The sequence below is a fragment of the Geotrypetes seraphini genome, chromosome 16 (genome assembly GCF_902459505.1).
Source record: "Geotrypetes seraphini chromosome 16, aGeoSer1.1, whole genome shotgun sequence".
Taxonomy (NCBI): Eukaryota; Metazoa; Chordata; class Amphibia; order Gymnophiona; family Dermophiidae; genus Geotrypetes; species Geotrypetes seraphini.
In genome coordinates this window covers 52,454,339-52,473,877 of record NC_047099.1, presented here as the reverse complement: position 1 = coordinate 52,473,877, position 19,539 = coordinate 52,454,339, and the positions used below count along the sequence as shown (strand labels likewise).

At 43.5% G+C, this 19,539-nt stretch overlaps 1 protein-coding gene across 2 annotated transcripts in view; it reads left to right on the top strand.

Moving 5' to 3' along the window:
- SYDE1 (synapse defective Rho GTPase homolog 1) overlaps positions 1-11,100 on the top strand; it is a 48,410-nt gene extending 37,310 nt beyond the window's left edge. For both annotated transcript variants that reach the window (XM_033924393.1, XM_033924394.1), the window contains exons 7-8: positions 3,584-3,815; positions 4,353-11,100. In XM_033924393.1, the coding sequence (XP_033780284.1) occupies positions 3,584-3,815; positions 4,353-4,825 (705 nt within the window). In that variant the 3' untranslated portion in view covers positions 4,826-11,100. The remainder of the gene's footprint in view (positions 1-3,583; positions 3,816-4,352) is intronic.
- Positions 11,101-19,539: the final 8,439 nt, after the last annotated feature.

Here is a 19,539-nt window from a genome sequence, read left to right as displayed (position 1 = left end):
GTGAGATTATGCTAATGTAAAGAAACCGGAAATGCTGGAAGATTCCAACAAAGTTCATCAAAAGATCTAATGTTGGCTCTGGTTATGGAGCTGAGGTTCTGCCACTGGGTTGCGCTCACGGAGCGGAAATGCTGCTGTTGGGTATCGCAAACTGTGGGCGCCCAGGGGAGGAGGAGAGGTGCTGACTCTGGCTGAATGCCTACAGGACGTGCCTCTAGCAGCGTCCTGGGGCCCATCTGAAGGGCCTTCGCGCGTGGGTGAATGTTGGCGTGATGACAACACACATGCAAGTGACTTCATCACGGCGATGCCCGCGTATTTCTAGGTGCCTCGAGCTGTGGCCACCACCTTTAGCGTGCTGCAGCTTGAGAAAGTTTGCGGGACACTGCTCTAGAGCAGTGGTTCCCAACTCTGTCTTGGAGGACCACCAGGCCAATCGGGTTTTCAGGCTAGCCCTCATGAATATGTATGAGGGAGATTTGCATATAATGGAAGTGACAGGCATGCAAATCTGCTTCATGCATATTCATGAGGGCTAGCCTGAAAACCCGATTGGCCTGGTGGTCCTTCAGGACAGGGTTGGGAACCACTTCTCTAGAGGGAGTGCTGCCATAGGCTGGCGCTTTTGGAAGAGACTAGAAGATCTCAATAAACATACTCTAGAGCAGTGATTCCCAACCCTGTCCTGGAGGAACACCAGGCCAATCGGGTTTTCAGGCTAGCCCTCATGAATATGCATGAGAGAGATTTGCATATAATGGAAGTGACAGGCATGCAAATCTGCTTCATGCATATTCATGAGGGCTAGCCTGAAAACCCGATTGGCCTGGTGGTCCTTCAGGACAGGGTTGGGAACCACTTCTCTAGAGGGAGTGCTGCCATAGGCTGGCGCTTTTGGAAGAGACTAGAAGATCTCAATAAACATACTCTAGAGCAGTGATTCCCAACCCTGTCCTGGAGGAACACCAGGCCAATCGGGTTTTCAGGCTAGCCCTCATGAATATGCATGAGAGAGATTTGCATATAATGGAAGTGACAGGCATGCAAATCTGCTTCATGCATATTCATGAGGGCTAGCCTGAAAACCCGATTGGCCTGGTGGTCCTTCAGGACAGGGTTGGGAACCACTTCTCTAGAGGGAGTGCTGCCATAGGCTGGCGCTTTTGGAAGAGACTAGAAGATCTCAATAAACATACTCTAGAGCAGTGATTCCCAACCCTGTCCTGGAGGAACACCAGGCCAATCGGGTTTTCAGGCTAGCCCTCATGAATATGCATGAGAGAGATTTGCATATAATGGAAGTGACAGGCATGCAAATCTGCTTCATGCATATTCATGAGGGCTAGCCTGAAAACCCGATTGGCCTGGTGGTCCTTCAGGACAGGGTTGGGAACCACTTCTCTAGAGGGAGTGCTGCCATAGGCTGGCGCTTTTGGAAGAGACTAGAAGATCTCAATAAACATACTCTAGAGCAGTGATTCCCAACCCTGTCCTGGAGGAACACCAGGCCAATCGGGTTTTCAGGCTAGCCCTAATGAATATGCATGAGAGAGATTTGCATATGATGGAAGTGATAGGCATGCAAATTTGCTTCATGCATATTCATTAGGGCTAGCCTGAAAACCCAATTGGCCTGGTGTTCCTCCAGGACAGGGTTGGGAACCACTGCTCTAGAGCAGTAGTTCCCAACCCTGTCCTGGAGGACCACCAAGCCAGTCGGGTTTTCAGGATAGCCCTAATGAATATGCATGGAGCAGATTTGCATGCCTGGCACCTCCACTATATGGGTTGGGAACCACTGCTCTAGAGGAAAGGATGAACAGGGGGAGATAATGATACAGAAGTTTAAATACTTAAAAGGTATTAAGACAGAACCAAATATTTTCCAAAGAAAGGAAAAGGTTAAACCCCGAGGGCATGGATTGAGATTACAGGATGGTAGACTCGAGAATAATGTTAGGAAGTTCTTTTTCACAGAGAGGGTGGGGGATGCCTCGAACGTCCTCCACAGGGAGGTCATGGAGAGCAAAACGGTGACGGAATTATATAAAAGCACAGAGGATCTCTAATCTGAAAGAGAAGGGTATAAATTGAAGAACTAGGACTGGAACTGGGCAGATTTACACGGTTTGTGTCCCGTATAATAATAATAACTTTATTATTCTATACCGCCATAATCTTGCGACTTCTAGACGGGTCACATTGAAGAGAGCTGGACAATAAGCGAGTTACAATATGTAGATAGTCAGTGAAATTATAGTAAGTAGAATCTTAAAAAATGCAGCGAATTACAATGTATACGGCTTATTGGTTTGGGCTGGGCTGGGGAGGGCTTTGGGAATTCCAGTAATTTGGGATGGTTTAGGTAGGCTGGAGGGAGCTTCAACAGCAACTCCAGCACTTGGAACCTACTCTACTGGCCAGGCTTCTACAGTCTATGGCCTGGAAATTTAAGACAATTTAATCACGAATTTATAATGCATGTAACCATTGCACAGACTGGATGGACCATTCAGGTCTTTATCTGCTGTCCTTTACTACGTTGGGTCTGGCAGTGGCACAACTGGGTTGTATTTTTCTATCATAAGAACTTAAGACTAGCCTTACTGGGTCAAACCAATGGTCCATCAAGCCCAGTAGCCCATTCTCACAGTGGCCAATCCAAGTCACTAGTACCTGGCCAAAACCCAAGGCGTAGCAATATTCCATACAGAATCCCAAGGGATAGCAAGATTCTGGAATTCCAAAGAGTAACAAGATTCCGGAACCCCAAAGAGTAGCAACATTCCTTGCTACCGATCCAGGGCAAGCAGTGGCTTCCCCCATGTCTTTCTCAATAACAGAAGTGTTGCTATTGGCTGATGCTCTTGGGGCAAAAGTCCTGCTTGATCTGGGAGTCATCGTAGACAATACGATGAAATCTTTTGCCCAATGTGTGGCAGTGGCCAAAAAAGCAAATAGGGTGCTAGGAATTATTAAAAAAGGGATAATTGTTCCTATGTTTAACTTCTGTTTATAAATCATAAATAAAATTTAAAAAAGGGATGGCTAACAAGACTAAGAATGTTATAATGCCCCTGTATCACTCCATGGTGCGACCTCACCTGGAGTATTGCATTCAATTCTGGTCTCCTTATCTCAAGAAAGATATAGTGGTGCTAGAAAAGGTTCAATGAAGAGCGACCAAGATGGTAAAGGGGATGGAACTCCTCTCGTATGAGGAAAGACTAAAACAATTAGGGCCCTTAGCTTGGAAAAGAGATGGCTGAGAGGAGATATGATTGAAGTCTACAAAATCCTGAGTGGAGTAGAATGGGTACAAGTGGATCAATTTTTCACTCTGTCAAAAATTACAAAGTCTAGGGGACACTCGATGAAGTTGCAGAGAAATACTTTTAAAACCAATTGGAGGAAAGTTTTTCCACTCAGAGAATATTTAAGCTCTGGAACGCGTTGCCAGAGGATGTGGTAAGAGCAGATAGCGTAGAGAATGGGCTACTGGGCTTGATGGACCATTGGTCTGACCAGTAAGGCTATTCTTATGTTCTTATTATTTTATGGCTGAAAGTCCCTCTCTTCCTAGGCCACTCTCACCACCCTCTTGGATCATCTGAGTCTGGTGTCTTCTTATCATGAGTATAATCGGATGACTTCCCAGAACATTGCGGTATGCTTTGGACCTGTGCTGCTCAACCAAAACCAGGATCCCTCGCGGCAGAGAACCCGAAGTTACGCACACTGTGAGGACATTGTGAATGCAGTTGACTTCAAGAGACACATTGAGGTGCTCCATTACCTTCTACAGGTCTGGCCAAGTAAGTAACAGAGGGATTAACCGTTCCAAATTTTCTACCCCGTTGGTTTTAAAGAGCCTTTTTAACTTGCTGAGTTCCTAATGAGAGAGACTCCTCTTCAGTCCTAATGAGACAGCCCTCTCGACCTGCTGTCCCTAAGAAGAAGGAGCCCCAGTCTCACCCCCCCACACACACACACCTCTGAACTGCTGAGCCCATAATAAGATGCTGGATCACTAATCAGTAGTGGGGAGCCCTTCTCGTTAATCCTCTTTCCGTTTGGCCAATATGTACTTTTTCCAGAAGCAGAGACTACTTAGTGATAGAATGAATGGAGCCTATGGCCATGTTTAAAGAGGAATCGTATAAAAGAAAAAGAGAACTGTTCTACCCATTCTGAAAAGCTTGGGAGTGAACGAATTTGGTGGATACTTCACCTTGACTTTTGTCCAAGTAGCACTGCTGATTCCCACACTGACTTATTCTGCCCCCACCCCAGTAAGAGTGATTATAAAGTGCTTACGTTTTAATTATCTTCATTTTGTTTCATTTTTCCAGACCCGAGATGGAAGATTTCAAATTTGAGGCCCAGGGTGCCATTGACATCCACCAGCTGTCTTCGCCAGAAGGATCCACCCTGCCTGGCTCTGGACATCTTGGAGAATGAGGTGGTGGCCCGCAACCGTTGCCGTGGCTTGGAGAGTCCACCCACCAACCGCTATGCAGGCGACTGGAGTATATGCGGACAAGACTACCTCTTGTTGCCTGCTGGTGGCATGGTAGATGCAGACTATGATGAGGTGGCCGCCACGGACAGTGAGAACGAGGAGGAAAATTTGGTTCTGGACCTAAGGGAAGGCTTCTTGAACCAGAGGGAGACACTGTTTGTAGGAGATTTTGCGTTGGTGGAGGGCTCAGAGGCCGTGGACTTGGAGAGTCCCTTCAGCCCCCGACTGAACCTAAAAGACTTTGATGCATTGATCTTGGATCTGGAGCGAGAACTTTCCAAGCAGATCAATGTTTGCCTGTGAGCCTTGGGGTAACTCTTGGAAGAAGGTTATTGTCTGAAAGGAATCTAGTGAAGGACTACCTTTGTGGAGGTGATCAAGTCAAGGTATTGGGTTGAGCTTAAATGACTACACAGAAGATTCTCTTGAGACCAAGCTCAGTAATAGTGATACATCAGGCAAGGAGAGGCTAGAGGCAAGATGTTATCGCACAATGCACCTTCCTTTTTCCAGTACGATGGATTCTTGTTCAGTGACATGACAATTGGAGCAATTTATGGCTGTTTCTTCCTCTGACCCAACCATTCCACTGACTGACATCCTACGAGATATTCCTACTAGAATCTTGACTTGACTCTCTCCATCACAGTGTTTCTCCCTTTGTTGTTTAAAGGTATTAGATTTACTCCTAGAAACGGATTAGCTAGAATTTAGCTCTGATGTCATGCCCTGAGTTGAGGGAAAGGGGTTCAAGACTGGGACAGGTTTGAGAAACGAGACACTAAAGCACGGACACAGTCGGTGTGAGAGAATTTAACAGCTGAGGAACAGGGGAAGGGAGGTGGGTCAGAGGTGCGAGGAGAAATTACAGAGCAGAAAATAACTGACTCAGCTGTGTGAGGCTTTTCTACATTCCAGTGTAGCCTGTGAACTGGGGACCGTGGCTTTCCCTGACTCTAGTAGAGAGGTTTTCGTTCTCACCTTTCATACAACTAGGAGCTAACAGTCACTCCTTAGAGATCCCCTTTGTTCATGAGGTCTAGGTTATACAAGGTCCAGCCTTACTGGTGTATTTGGGCTATGGACAATGACAGATGAAAGAGCTTAAAGTGACAGTGGCAACTTTATTCATTCTACTGTTGCTGTCACGGGGAAGACGTTACTACTGTCACTGAGACTTTAATTGATAGGAGCAAGGTTCTAGGATGTGTCCTCTAGATCTTAACACTGCTGAAATGTGTTAGGGTGTTTTACCCAGTACAGGTGTTTCTAGCAGGGGGCATACAGAGTGACCCGCTCCCTCTCTTAACTAGTATCCAACCAAAATATCTGCCATTGCCAATTCTGGGAGAGAGCTCCATGTGAGTTATGACTGGCTAATGTGGATTTCTCTGGGCCAGCACGTATCAATGTTGCTTAGCTCCGTGGCCCGTGTGATCAGTGGAACTAAAGCCCAGTGGGCAGAAGCCATCTTGTGTTTTGATTTTAGGTTTGCACAGATAGACTGAGGTGAAAATGGTGTATTATCGTGTGATATATATCATTTTTTACCTTGTGAATTATCTTTTACATTTTTAATGAATTACAGGGAAGGACCAGTTGCCAAAAGTATTATTTTTGTTGATGGAAGAACATAGACAGGTGATGTGTTCCGGGAGTAGATGCTGTGTTCTTTAGGTTTCTGTAATTTGCTGGAGTCTCTTCCAACATTATACATATCTGAGCTTCCATTGAATGTATCTGAATTTTCAATAAGGTTTAGAAAACCCTGTCTGGTGAAGCCCTTGACATCCCTGGGAGGCCATATAGGATCTTGGTAGGAGGAAGAGAAGGAATATTTTATTGTAGCTGGATTAATCTTATTCCATAAGCATTCACTTTCTGTGTCAAAGACATATGATGGAAGAGGCAGTCGAAGCCATTGGGTTCTTCTGTAGGGTTGGGTACATCAGAAAGACCTAAAAGGAGAGGGGTCAGATAGGTAATTCAAAGACAGCCTCACATGTTAGGGTAGAATTCACCTCACTACAAGGACCTGGCAATGACATCAGAGTTGTGTTGATGAGTAGGATCTAGCCCCAAGGTCTTGCGATCTGTTTTGGTGAACTCTATCAATATTTTCCAAGTGTTTAGGAAACAATACTGCTTGAGCATGAGTGCATGGTCACCTGGGCCAGGCTTGGTATTACCTCCATTGTACATGGTGTCCGGAAAAAAGCAGGACCTCCAACCTTCTTCTAAATAATCCCCCCAAAAATGTATTATTGTTATAATCGACAGGTGTTACTGCAAGATGCTGTAAAAATTGGATGATCCTTGTTTTCACAGTGACGTCATTCAGGACGTGCCCATTAAGATTTGTTTTAGCAAACGAGCATTTAATCAGTGCCGTTGAAGACTTTGTGGATGCGTCAAGGTTGGAGGAAGATATTCTGAACTCAACTTATAAAAAACCCATTATACTAATGTATTTTCAAAGGTCATGCTAAATGTTTAAATAATTGTAAAGTATTTTGAAACTATGCAAGGGGTCCCGTTTTTTCCCAGAGACCATGTATTATGTGACAGTGTCATGTTGAGTTTCGTAGGAAAGCAACGAGCTCTATCTCCGTATATGGAATGGAGGAAAACCAGTCCTGCTTTAGGAGACGCAGAGGCATCTTGGATTTCCAGATGCACGCCTCTTCTCCAGTAAAGGTGGTTGGAAGGGTTCATGCTTGCTTATAGGTTGTGACCAGTAAAGAGTTGGAAATTAAACGTAGTACCCTGCCCCCGGGCCAGTCTGAGTCGGTTGTGTTACAGTAGCAGGCTAGGCTTGCTTCCAGTGACAACATGGTATAAATCTTCACAGGATATTTTTAGACACTCGGTTGTCCAGCTATAGTCTCTGTCTGGACTTTCTGTCCCCATCACTTGGCGCTTTTTTTTTTTCCACCTGGATTTGAACTTATAACCAAACCAATGAGCTCTTTCATGGAAGTAGACTTTAGCCTGGTCCCACATCCCTCAGCTTGTCATGTCACCCTGTGGCAGGATCCTTATCGAGAATATCATGTTAGGAATCTGGGCCTATTCTGGACCTCAGGATCTTTGGACTGTGGGTTAGGTACCCTCTAGGGATAACCTTCAGAAGAAATACCCATTAATAGAAGTTTACGGAGCAAAAGTCTCATTGGTGAGAGAAAGGGATTAGATTTAGCGACAGTCCTTGGAGGTTTGGCACTATTTTTTTGTCAGTATTATGGATAAGCACTTTATTTTTATCAGCTGAATAAGCCATTCAGTGTTTAATATACCGTATTTTGTCTTGTGGGTCTCCTATTTTCAGAACCGTTCTGACTGGGTGTGATGTCGCAGCTTTTGGGGTTGTAGCAACTCCCTAGCTGGTGGGTAGTTGTGATGTAGAATAACAGGCAACAGCTTATCTGCCGTGAGGGGGACATTCCCTCAGCTTCTCTTTCTTCTCCATGGGAGCAGCCATGGGACAGCTTTTTGGGTTTACAGTAATGTCAAAGATGGTGGGTAACCTGTGATGTCACAGTAGCAAACAGTAGTTTATCTGTCATCGACCCTTCCAATGAGAGGTCTTGTAGGGGGGGGGGGTGTAACCTTAGCTTCCTTTTTTACCCCACGGAAGCAATCGTATTGGAGTTAGTGTCACCAACTGCACCGCATCTGATTGGTTTGGAGTGAGTGTCACCAACTGCACCGCATCTGATTGGTTTGGAGTGAGTGTCGCCAACTGCACCGCATCTGATTGGTCTGTACACTGCATTGTGTGTGTGTATGTGTGTGTGTATGTGTGTGACATTATAGACACTTTCTAGCTAACATGGCCGCCCCTAGGCATACAGGAGGCACCACAAGGAGACAGATTAATGTTTCTGGAGGGATAATATGAGGATTGGTGAGTAAATAATGAATTTTAACTCTGAGGAAGGTTTATTTTATCCCTTGATTATTTTTTTTTTGAGGGGCAGGAGGGGTTGGGGTTTTTTTTTTTTCTTCTTGCCCCTGCAATCTCTTTTCCAAATGGTGTGTCTTATTTGTCAACCTTACCTTACACCTCATTGGCCTGTCAAGAGCCACCCGCAACGGACCGAGGTGCTGTGTGATTTTTATTTAAATATTTTTAGCACTTACTGTAACGCAGATTTTTTTGTTTGTTTGTTTCCTCCTGTCCTCTGCACTTTCTTCATTCGAGATGTGATGTGAAAGGGATAACCCTGGCTGCAACAATTAATTGAAAAAACTGGTGGGTTATTTTGTGATGAACTCTGTATAGCGTGGTCTCTGGTGAAAGTAGAGCCTGCAGATTTATCAGATTTACCAGTTCTCCCATTGGTCAGGTCTCCTCTGCACTCATCACAGGAGACATCACATATCCATTGAATATATATATATATATATATATATATATATATATGAAATTCATGCTTCCTTCCTGAATTATATGAATGCACACATAGTCCAAGAGGTCCAGAAGTTCAAATCCACAGCTGGGCACTGCTGTGTGGAAACATCTCCGATCGGACTAGAGGCATACGCTCTGCCACTCAGCTGATGGGAGTGTGGGGGTCCTTTGGGGTTGACTTGGCACGGCCGCTTTGTATAAACCAGAAGTCTGCTGGCTGAGGGGTTTCCTCAGCAGGTCGCTGTGATAATAATGCAAACGGGAGTTCTTTGAACAGTGACTTCCTGTGCACTCAGAAATGCACACAAACACCTTCTAGCAACGAAATTGTTTACTGCTAAGTCATCATTTGTGAAAGTCTTTCCGCTGCTCCCGTCCAATCCCCCTGAGGCTCCTGGCCACAGCCCTGATCAGAATACGGGTCACGCATTACCGCACAGGGAACAGGGCGATCTGGACGGGTTCCCATTGGGGGTGAGACGTCACTCTCTTGCAAACATGGCCTGCTCCCGGGGGTGTACAAGAGAATTGTAAGGCCAGCTGCATAAGGGGTTTCGGAATGATTGCTTACTGATCCCATGTTAAGTGGTGCAGTGGTACCATTACCGATTGCTCTGTTTATGGCTGAAATGTTTAACAAGGCACAGCCTGTACAGTTTTCTTGGCGGTCATATGTATGAAGCCAGACTAAAATGGTCAACTTGATCGCTCTTTGCAACATCTGGTTACAAAAAGGAGAATGGATTGAGACAACCAGGTTTATACTTCCGTTGCTTTCTGTGGAAATAAAACCCGGGTATCCCAATCCGTCCTCCTTTTTCTGGGACCCTATGTCCCGTATGTGACGGGAGCTCGTGTTCTCTCTAACTGGGTCTGTGGAGGCAACACGTCTAAAAGGGAGCACTGTCAAAAATGGCATGAGTTAAAAGTAGTCACTGGAGCGAGCTGATTCCTTGCTATAAGTGTTTGAAAGATTCAAGTGTACTGACGTGGTGACAGGTTCCTGTGGCCGTCAGCCAAAGACTTTCAGCAGTAACTGGGCTAAGTTATTTAGGTGGTGGGAGGTATAACAATGAGAGAGAAATCCACACTTTGTTGCTTATCAATCTTTTTGCGACCGTGACCCTATGATGGCAGAGAAAAAGACCCAGCCGTGGCCCTTTTCTGCCGTCATGTTCTATGTTTCTATCAGCGTGCCAGATTTTAAGAAAAGATGGGATTGGCATGTGAGATCTCTTCATGGAGGTAGTTAGGGGTGGGCCATTAGTGTGGGCAGACTAGATGGGCCGTGGCCCTTTTCTGCCATCATGTTCTATGTTTCCATCTGTGGCCCGGTTTGGGAAGATCTGCCCTATGTAGGTAAATGAAGATTCATAGATTAGATTCCAGCCTTGATTCATCTAAAGTTGGAAGCCCGAAAGTCCCGGGCAAACTGCTGGGCCATTGAAAGAAAAGAAAAGTGCATTGTCTTGAAAATCTTATTCGGTATCTTTATACCTTTGGTGCCATTAGTTTGGAGCGAACCAAGATTAAAGCTTTCGTTTCCTTCTTTTTAAGGAAATTAGATCTACAGGAAAATTGACAAATTCCTACATGTTTGAATTTACGAAGATTTGGAATGAAATTCGACTTACGATAAGAGATTTAAATTCTTCTCAATTATTTCGTAGAACCCTGAAAACATGATTATTTTCTAAATATTTAACAAATCACTTCTCTTAATCCTTTTTATCGTCATCTGGTTCATTCCTCCTTTTTCTTTTCTTTTTTCTATTTTAACCAATTATCATGATCAGACGAGTTCTATATTCTTGGAGATGACCCGATCTATAAACTTAAGTTATAGTTTAGTTTAACTATTCATGATTTCTATGGTCTCCAGATGTTAACCATTGAAGGGTGCTTAGAAATCACCAAAGCTCACCAAAGATCACGTTGTAAACATTCGTTATCCTTTTAAAAAATATATCAGCTCTGCAAATTTGTTTTTTTATTGGCCGCAGTAACAACTAAGCGTATTCTAAAGGAGCAAATTCAGTTCGTAACAAGAGGTGGGGAAACACCTGCATTTCTTGAAACAACCAGAAAAAAAAAATCACAAACCAGTTTTTTGCCCGCGGGGTCAGCGTGCAGCAAAGCCACCACCGCTTTAAAGTACTAAAAATACTCCAGCAATAAACGAAGGATTTCCTCTTAAGAGGAAGTGGATTTCGAGCCATGATTTGTGGGGGGTTTTGTTGTTTTTTTTTCAAATTCCTCATTGAATGTACATTGTTTTAACTTGTATGGTACTCAGCTTTGCATCCGAGGGACAGGAACAGATGGGGAAAGTGTGAAATTAATGCATGTTGATGCCATAAGGTGAATTGAGGTGCTGCCTGAAACGCCTAGCCACTTATAGACAAAGGTACATGACACATATATGTGCACACACACCTACAAAACATACCTGTATATGCATTTTCTAAACAAATCTCTTAAGTAATATATTTTATTCTCTGTATTGTAATTTCTGTGCAGTATTTCTGTTACGACTGTACACGTCTCCCTCCATATTCACGGTCTCAGCAATCGTGGTTTCGATTATTCACGGTTTTTAGCTTGCTGGCTCCTCCTCCCAAATGACATCAGCTTGCATAATCACCGATTCTAAGGGTTTACAGAGAAAATCGCCGATTCTCGGCACTTTCTTCACCGTGTTTTGCCCCTCATAAGAACATAAGAAATGCCTGCACCGGATCAGACCCGGGGTCCATCTAGTCCGGCGTTCCGCACACGCGGAGGCCCAGCCAGGCACACCCTGGCGAATACAATGTCACTCGTATCTCTCAATGTCTTCTGCAAGAAGATGTGCGTCCAATTTTCCCTTAAATCCTAGAACGGTGGTTTCCTCCACCAGCTCTTTCGGGAGAGAGTTCCAGGCGTTCACCACTCGCTGTGTGAAGCAGAACTTTCTGACGTTTGTCCTGGCCGTGTCCCCTCTCAGCTTCAGTCCATGACCTCTGGTCTGAGACTGGGCTACATTTGCCAATGTGAATAACGCTGTTTCTTGCTCACCATCCTTTCCCCCTGTTGGTGAGTGAGCTTGCTCCATTATGTCAATTCCTTTTAGCAATTTAAAAGTCTCTATCAGATCCCCTCCTTCAGGAACAGGTCAGGTCTCCCACCTTGTTATTCGCGGTTTCACCCTATTCACGATGGTTTTTAATAGAAAACAGCGAATAACACATGAAAAAGTTATTCGCGATTTTTCTGTATTTGCGGTTCTGTTAATCCCCTATCATGGCGAATACGGAGGGAGAAGTGTACATTCACGTCCTGCTAAAGGAACCATCCATCCTATATATAAAATTATGCCTATATATTGACAACACTGATCCAGTATTAGCTCACCTCTTCAGCCTGTATGTTATAATTGTGTTGATTCTTCAATGTACAGTATTTTTGGATTGAAGATGGTCTTTTATTTTAACGGTACGGAATTTATATAGGCCCAATTCATTTTTGGGGGAGGGGGCCTTATCTTTGTTGGGACTCTTGTGTAAAGGATAATTCCATGTTGTTTATGGTATTTTTAACCTTTTCAACAATAAAATGACAAAAGATTACCATGAAAATGGTACCCAAATGAATGATTGTGGTGGGTTGGTTCTTTGTCAGACTCAGTGTACTGTGTTCAGTTCTGGAGACCACATTACCGCAAGGACGTGCTGAGGATCGAGTCGGTTCAGCGAATGGCCACCAGGATGGTCTTGGGACTCAAAGATCTCCCGTATGAAGAAAGACTAAAAAAATTGCGGCTGTACTCACTTGAGGAAAGAAGAGAACGGGGAGACATGATTGAAACGTATAAGTACATCACGGGACGTATCGAGTCGGAAGATGATATCTTCTGTCTCATGGGACCCTCGACCACCAGAGGGCATCCGCCGAAAATCAGGGGAGGGAAGTTTCATAGCGATTCCAGAAAGTACTTCTTCATCGAAAGAATGGTGGATCATTGGAACAGACTCCCACTCCAGGTGATAGAGGCCAGCAGCGTGACGGATTTTAAGAGAAAATGGGATACTCACGTGGGATCTTTGGGGGAGTGAATTCAGGGGGGCGGTTACTTGGAATGGGCAGACTTGGTGGGCTATAGCCCTTTTCTGCCGCCATTTTCTATGTTTCTATGTTTCTAAACTGTGCGCCCCGCAGAGTCCAGGTGCGCCGCAAGACACCGGTGAGGAGGAGAGGGACCGGCTCCGGCTGCCTGCTTGCAGGACATGCCTCTCTGGACGGTAATAGGATGCTCAGGGCCGCGGCTGGAGGACATTCGCGCATGCACATCTGCACGTTTTCGGGTGCCCTCCATCCGCAGCCCCGAGATTAGTGTATCAGCAGCTTAAAAAGTTTGCGACACTCTGGCCTTAACTTTATTTATACTGTGATCAGTGATGCTACAAAATGTTTATGCAATAACTGGAAGCATATGAGGTTGCAAACAGAAATACAGGTTCAAGGTAAATTTTATTCACACCGTGGACAGAGGGAGAGGTGAATAACTGACATCTATGTAGTGACATGGAGGCTTTAGATGTGCAAATAAGTGAAAAAGGAAACTGAACATATTTTAATGTTGACACGTAAATCATTCCATTTGGAACAACCAAGTTACTTAAATTCTTTAATTATTCCGTATTCTCCACTACGAACGTTGAGATCATTACAGGATAATAGGTTGGTATTACCATCGGTCAGAAAGATTAACTGGGAATTTACCCGTTCAAAAACTTTTTTTTTTTCTATTTAGCACCAAGTTTGTGGAACCAGCTTCCAAATCAGATTCGTTTGGAACTAAATTTAAGGGTTTTAAAAACACTTTTGAAAATGTATTTATTTAGTTTAGCACAGGGGTAGGGAACTTCGGTCCTCGAGAGACATATTCCAGTTGGGTTTTCAGGATTTCCCCCAATGAATATGCATTGACAGCAGTGCATGCAAATAGATCTCATGCATATTCATTGGGTAAATCCTGAAAACCCGACTGGAATACGGCTCTTGAGGACCGGAGTTTAGCATTTGGGCATGATGTTCCTCAGAATGATCATATTTATTGATCTTTATCTGAGAGATATTCGAGGATTATCCTGCAAACACAGCAAGATATAATTATATTTCTAGATTTAGAGAGGTCTGTTCTATATTTAATGGTGTTCTTTTCCTAATTATTTGATGTATTTTTTAATTGCACACTGCTATGAACGTATGCTATGGCAGTTATATCAAATTATAATAAACATAAACATATATGATGGCAAAAAATGGGGAGAATTTCTCCCTTAGGGCTGTGATGCTCTAGGTCAGGGTTGTCAAAGGCCCTCCTCGAGGGCCGCAATCCAGTTGGGTTTTCAGGATTTCCCCAATGAATATGCATTGAAAGCAGTGCATGCAAATAGATCTCATGCATATTCATTGAGGAAAACCTGAAAACCCAACTGGAATACAGCTCTCGAGGACTGGAGTTCCCTACCCCTGCTACAGAGGTTAAATGACTTGCCCAAGGTCACACGGTGCAACAGTAGGATTTGAACCCAGGTTTCCCTGCGTTGTGGTCCAGTGTTGTGTAAGTAATATATCACTGAATCACATCATATGTTTAATATAATTTAATATTCTGTCTTTCCTGAGAAGATTATCAGGACCGTTTTCTCTTCCTCACTAATGGATAAAGTTGTCCAGATAGACGCAGGGGTGTCCAATGTCGGTCCTCGAGGGCCGCAGTCCAGTCGGATTTTCAGGATTTCCCCAATGAATATACATGAGGTCTATTTGCATGCACTGCTTTCATTGTATGCTAATAGATCTCATGCATATTCATTGGGGAAATCCTGAAAACCCGACTGGATTGCGGCCCTCGAGGACCGACATTGGACACCCCTGTAGAGGTTCACTCTCATCTGTGTTCACATAACATTTGGCCTTGCTCTTGAAACTTCCTGGCCACAATAAGGACTCAAACATTAGGCAAGACTATACTGTTGCTTAGGGTGGCAACTTCTGAGGGAGAGGGGCAGCATAAACCATTTGTCCTGTTGGCATCAGCAGTTGGAAGCATGCTAATGATTGCCTTGGGTTTGAAAGAGTATTTTTTTTTTTGGGGGGGGGGCTGACTCAAAGAACCATCAGCAGATAGTTTTACTTGCAAAACAAGATGTAATATTAAAAGTATAATGTCCAATTACATAGAATTGTTGTAGAGTGATCACGATTGTACTATTTAAATATCAAAATCTGATGGCCTAGGAGCATGAAACTGAATTGATTCTCAATAATCTTGCACCAGCCCTGGCCACATGGAAGAAGTTTGCTCAGTGCTGGAGGTGTATTTCTGTCTCTGGTCCTCCTAAATACCGAAAATTACACTTTGTCACAAAAATCTCCCAAAATGACTTTTGTGGTTAGCACCTCAACCTAATTGCATGAGTCACTTTGAAAAGCATCAGTATGTTTTAAAGAAAGCTTAATGATGAAATTCAGGTGAGAAATTTGTAAAAACAAAAACAAAAAACAGTGGTCCTATACAAACAAACAAGAAAATGATTTTTCCTAGGGAAGGAACTGTCTTGGTGTGGAGTACTAGTGCCATCTTCTGGTTACAGTGTAGATTGCAACTCTGTATCCCAAGCTAAGTTATAGAGCAGTGGTCTCCAACTCAAACCCTTTTCAGGACCACATTTTGGATTTGTAGGTACTTGGAGGGCCTCAGAAAAAAATAGTTAATGTCTTATTAAAGAAATATCAATTTTGCATGAGGTAAAACTCTTTCTAGTTTATAAATCTTTCCTTTTGGCTAAGTCTTAATCATAATATTGTAATTTATAGCTAAGGAGACATATGATCAAGAAACTGTTTTATTTTACTTTTGTGATTATGATAAACATACTGAAGGCCTCAAAATAATACCTGGTGAGCTACATGTGGCCCCCAGGCCGCGCGTTTGAAATCACTGTTGTAGAGCAGTTTCTCTCAAACTTTTTTTAGTTCTGGCACACTAAACAGAGCAAATGTTTCTCATGGCATATTATATTTGAAATGATAAAATCAAAACCAAGAAAAAATTAAATTTGAGAGTTATTTATTTAAAGTTTTTAAGCTATGTATGGATAATTGTAACAACAGTGTATTGTGTGTTTCACTTTTGATTCACTGTATAATTTTGATTGTATAATTTTGATTACTTAATTTGGTTAAGCACACGGGTGATATCCAGTGATGGTGTGCAGGTGGTGGCTTCCCGTCGCCACTTTGTTGTATTAAGCGCTGGAGGTTCTCCTCCCCTCGCTAATCCTTCACACTGAGGATATCCCCTTATCACGAATTATATTTCCATTTGGGGCATAGGGCGTTTTTATTTCGCCTCCAGGGTTTGGCCATAACACCTCTCTGAGAATCTATTGACTGTACTGCCTTTTTGTTCGTATCTTTGTAAGTTCCCCTACCCTATATGTGATGTCTGTCTGTCCAAGTTAGATTGTAAGCTCTTCTGAGCAGGGACGGTCTATAAATGACAGCCCACCTCTTCGAGAGTGCTTTTGACTCCTAACTCCTCTCACCTTGGGTTCTGCATCCCCAACCCTATATGTCATGTCTGTCTGTCCAAGTTAGATTGTAAGCTCTTCCTAGAAGGGACCGTCTATAAATGTCAGCCCACCTCTTTGAGAGTGCTTTTGACTCCTAACTCTTCTCACCTTGGGTTCTACATCCCCAATCCTATATGTCAGTGGTCTCAAACTCACAGCCCGCCAGGTACTATTTTGAGGCCCTCTGTATGTTTATCATAATCACAAAAGTAAAATAAAACAGTTTCTTGATTATATGTCTCTTTAGCTATAAATGACAATATTATGATTAAGACTTAGCCAAAAGGAAAGATTTATAAACTATAAAGAGTTTTACCTTATGTTTGCAAATTTGGACTTTCAGCTCTGACAGAAATTAAATCGAAAACCAAAAGAGAATGACTGCAGATGGTGGTTGATGAAATGTGTGTTTGCTTGTCGACTACCGAACCGCATTTTGAGTTAATTTGCCCTCAAAAACAAACACATTCATCGCATTGATTAGCAATTCTATTCTACATAGTAACATAGTAACATAGTAGATGACGGCAGATAAAGACCCGAATGGTCCATCCAGTCTGCCCAACCTGATTCAATTTAAATTTTTTTTTTTTTTTTTTTTTTTTCTTCTTAGCTATTTCTGGGCGAGAATCCAAAGCTCTACCCGGTACTGTGCCTGAGTTCCAACTGCCAAAATCTCCGTCAAGACCCACTCCAGCCCATCTACACCCTCCCAGCCATTGAAGCCCTCCCCAGCCCATCCTCCACCAAACGGCCATACACAGACACAGACCGTGCAAGTCTGCCCAGTAACTGGCCTAGTTTAATATTTAATATTATTTTCTGATTCTAAATCCTCTGTGTTCATCCCACGCTTCTTTGAACTCAGTCACAGTTTTACTCTCCACCACCTCTCTCGGGAGCGCATTCCAGGCATCCACCACCCTCTCCGTAAAGTAGAATTTCCTAACATTGCCCCTGAATCTACCACCCCTCAACCTCAAATTATGTCCTCTGGTTTTACCATTTTCCTTTCTCTGGAAAAGATTTTGTTCTACGTTAATACCCTTTAAGTATTTGAACGTCTGAATCATATCTCCCCTGTCTCTCCTTTCCTCTAGGGTATACATATTCAGGTCTTCCAGTCTCTCCTCATACGTCTTCTGGCGCAAGCCTCCTATCATTTTCGTCGCCCTCCTCTGGACCGCCTCAAGTCTTCTTATGTCTTTCGCCAGATACGGTCTCCAAAACTGAACACAATACTCCAAGTGGGGCCTCACCAATGACCTGTACAGGGGCATCAACACCTTCTTCCTTCTACTGACTACGCCTCTCTTTATACAGCCCAGAATCCTTCTGGCAGCAGCCACTGCCTTATCACACTGTTTTTTTCGCCTTTAGATCTTCGGACACTATCACCCCAAGGTCCCTCTCTCCGTCCGTGCATATCAGCTTCTCTCCTCCCAGCATATACGGTTCCTTCCTATTATTAATCCCCAAATGCATTACTCTGCATTTCTTTGCATTGAATTTTAGTTGCCAGGCATTAGACCATTCCTCTAACTTTTGCAGATCCTTTTTCATATTTTCCACTCCCTCTTCGGTGTCTACTCTGTTACAAATCTTGGTATCATCTGCAAAAAGGCACACTTTTCCTTCTAGCCCTTCAGCAATGTCACTTACATACATATTGAACAGGATTGGCCCCAGCACCGAACCCTGAGGGACTCCACTAGTCACCTTTCCTTCCTTCGAGCGACTTCCATTAACCACCACCCTCTGGCGTCTGTCCGATAGCCAGTTTCTGACCCAGTTCACCACTTTGGGTCCTAACTTCAGCCCTTCAAGTTTGTTCAACAGCCTCCTATGAGGAACTGTATCAAAGGCTTTGCTGAAATCCAAGTAAATTACATCTAGCATATGTCCTTGATCCAGCTCTCTGGTCACCCAATCAAAAAATTCAATCAGGTTCGTTTGGCACGATTTACCTTTTGTAAAGCCATGTTGCCTCGGATCCTGTAACCCATTAGATTCAAGGAAATACACTATCCTTTCTTTCAGCAACACTTCCATTATTTTTCCAACAACTGAAGTGAGGCTCACCGGCCTGTAGTTTCCTGCTTCATCCCTGTGACCACTTTTATGAATAGGGACCACATCCGCTCTCCTCCAATCCCCAGGAATCACTCCCGTCTCCAGATATTTGTTGAACAAGTCTTTAATAGGACTCACCAGAACCTCTCTGAGTTCCCTTAGTATCCTGGGATGGATCCCGTCTGGTCCCATCGCTTTGTCCACCTTCAGTTTTTCAAGTTGCTCATAAACACCCTCCTCCGTGAACGGCGCAGAATCTACTCCATTTTCTCGTGTAACTTTGCCAGACAATCTCGGTCCTTCTCCAGGATTTTCTTCTGTGAACAAAGAACAGAGTATTTGTTTAGCACATTTGCTTTCTCCTCATCACTCTCCACATATTTGTTCCCAGCATCTTTTAGCCTAGCAATTCCATTTTTTATCTTCCTCCTTTCACTAATATATCTGAAAAAATTTTTATCTCCCTTTTTTACATTTTTAGCCATTTGTTCTTCCGCCTGTGCCTTCGCTAAACGTATCTCTCTCTTGGCTTCTTTCAGTTTCACCCTGTAGTCCTTTCTGCTCTCCTCTTCTTGGGGTTTTTTATATTTCATGAACGCCAACTCTTTCGCCTTTATTTTCTCAGCCACTAGGTTGGAGAACCATATCGGCTTCCTTTTTCTCTTGTTTTTATTGATTTTCTTCACATAAAGGTCCGTAGCCATTTTTATCGCTCCTTTCAGCTTAGACCACTGTCTTTCCACTTCTCTTATGTCCTCCCATCCTAACAGCTCTTTCTTCAGGTACTTTCCCATTGCATTAAAGTCCGTACGCTTGAAATCTAGGACTTTAAGTATCGTGCGGCCGCTCTCCACTTTAGCCGTTATATCAAACCAAACCGTTTGATGATCGCTACTACCCAGGTGAGC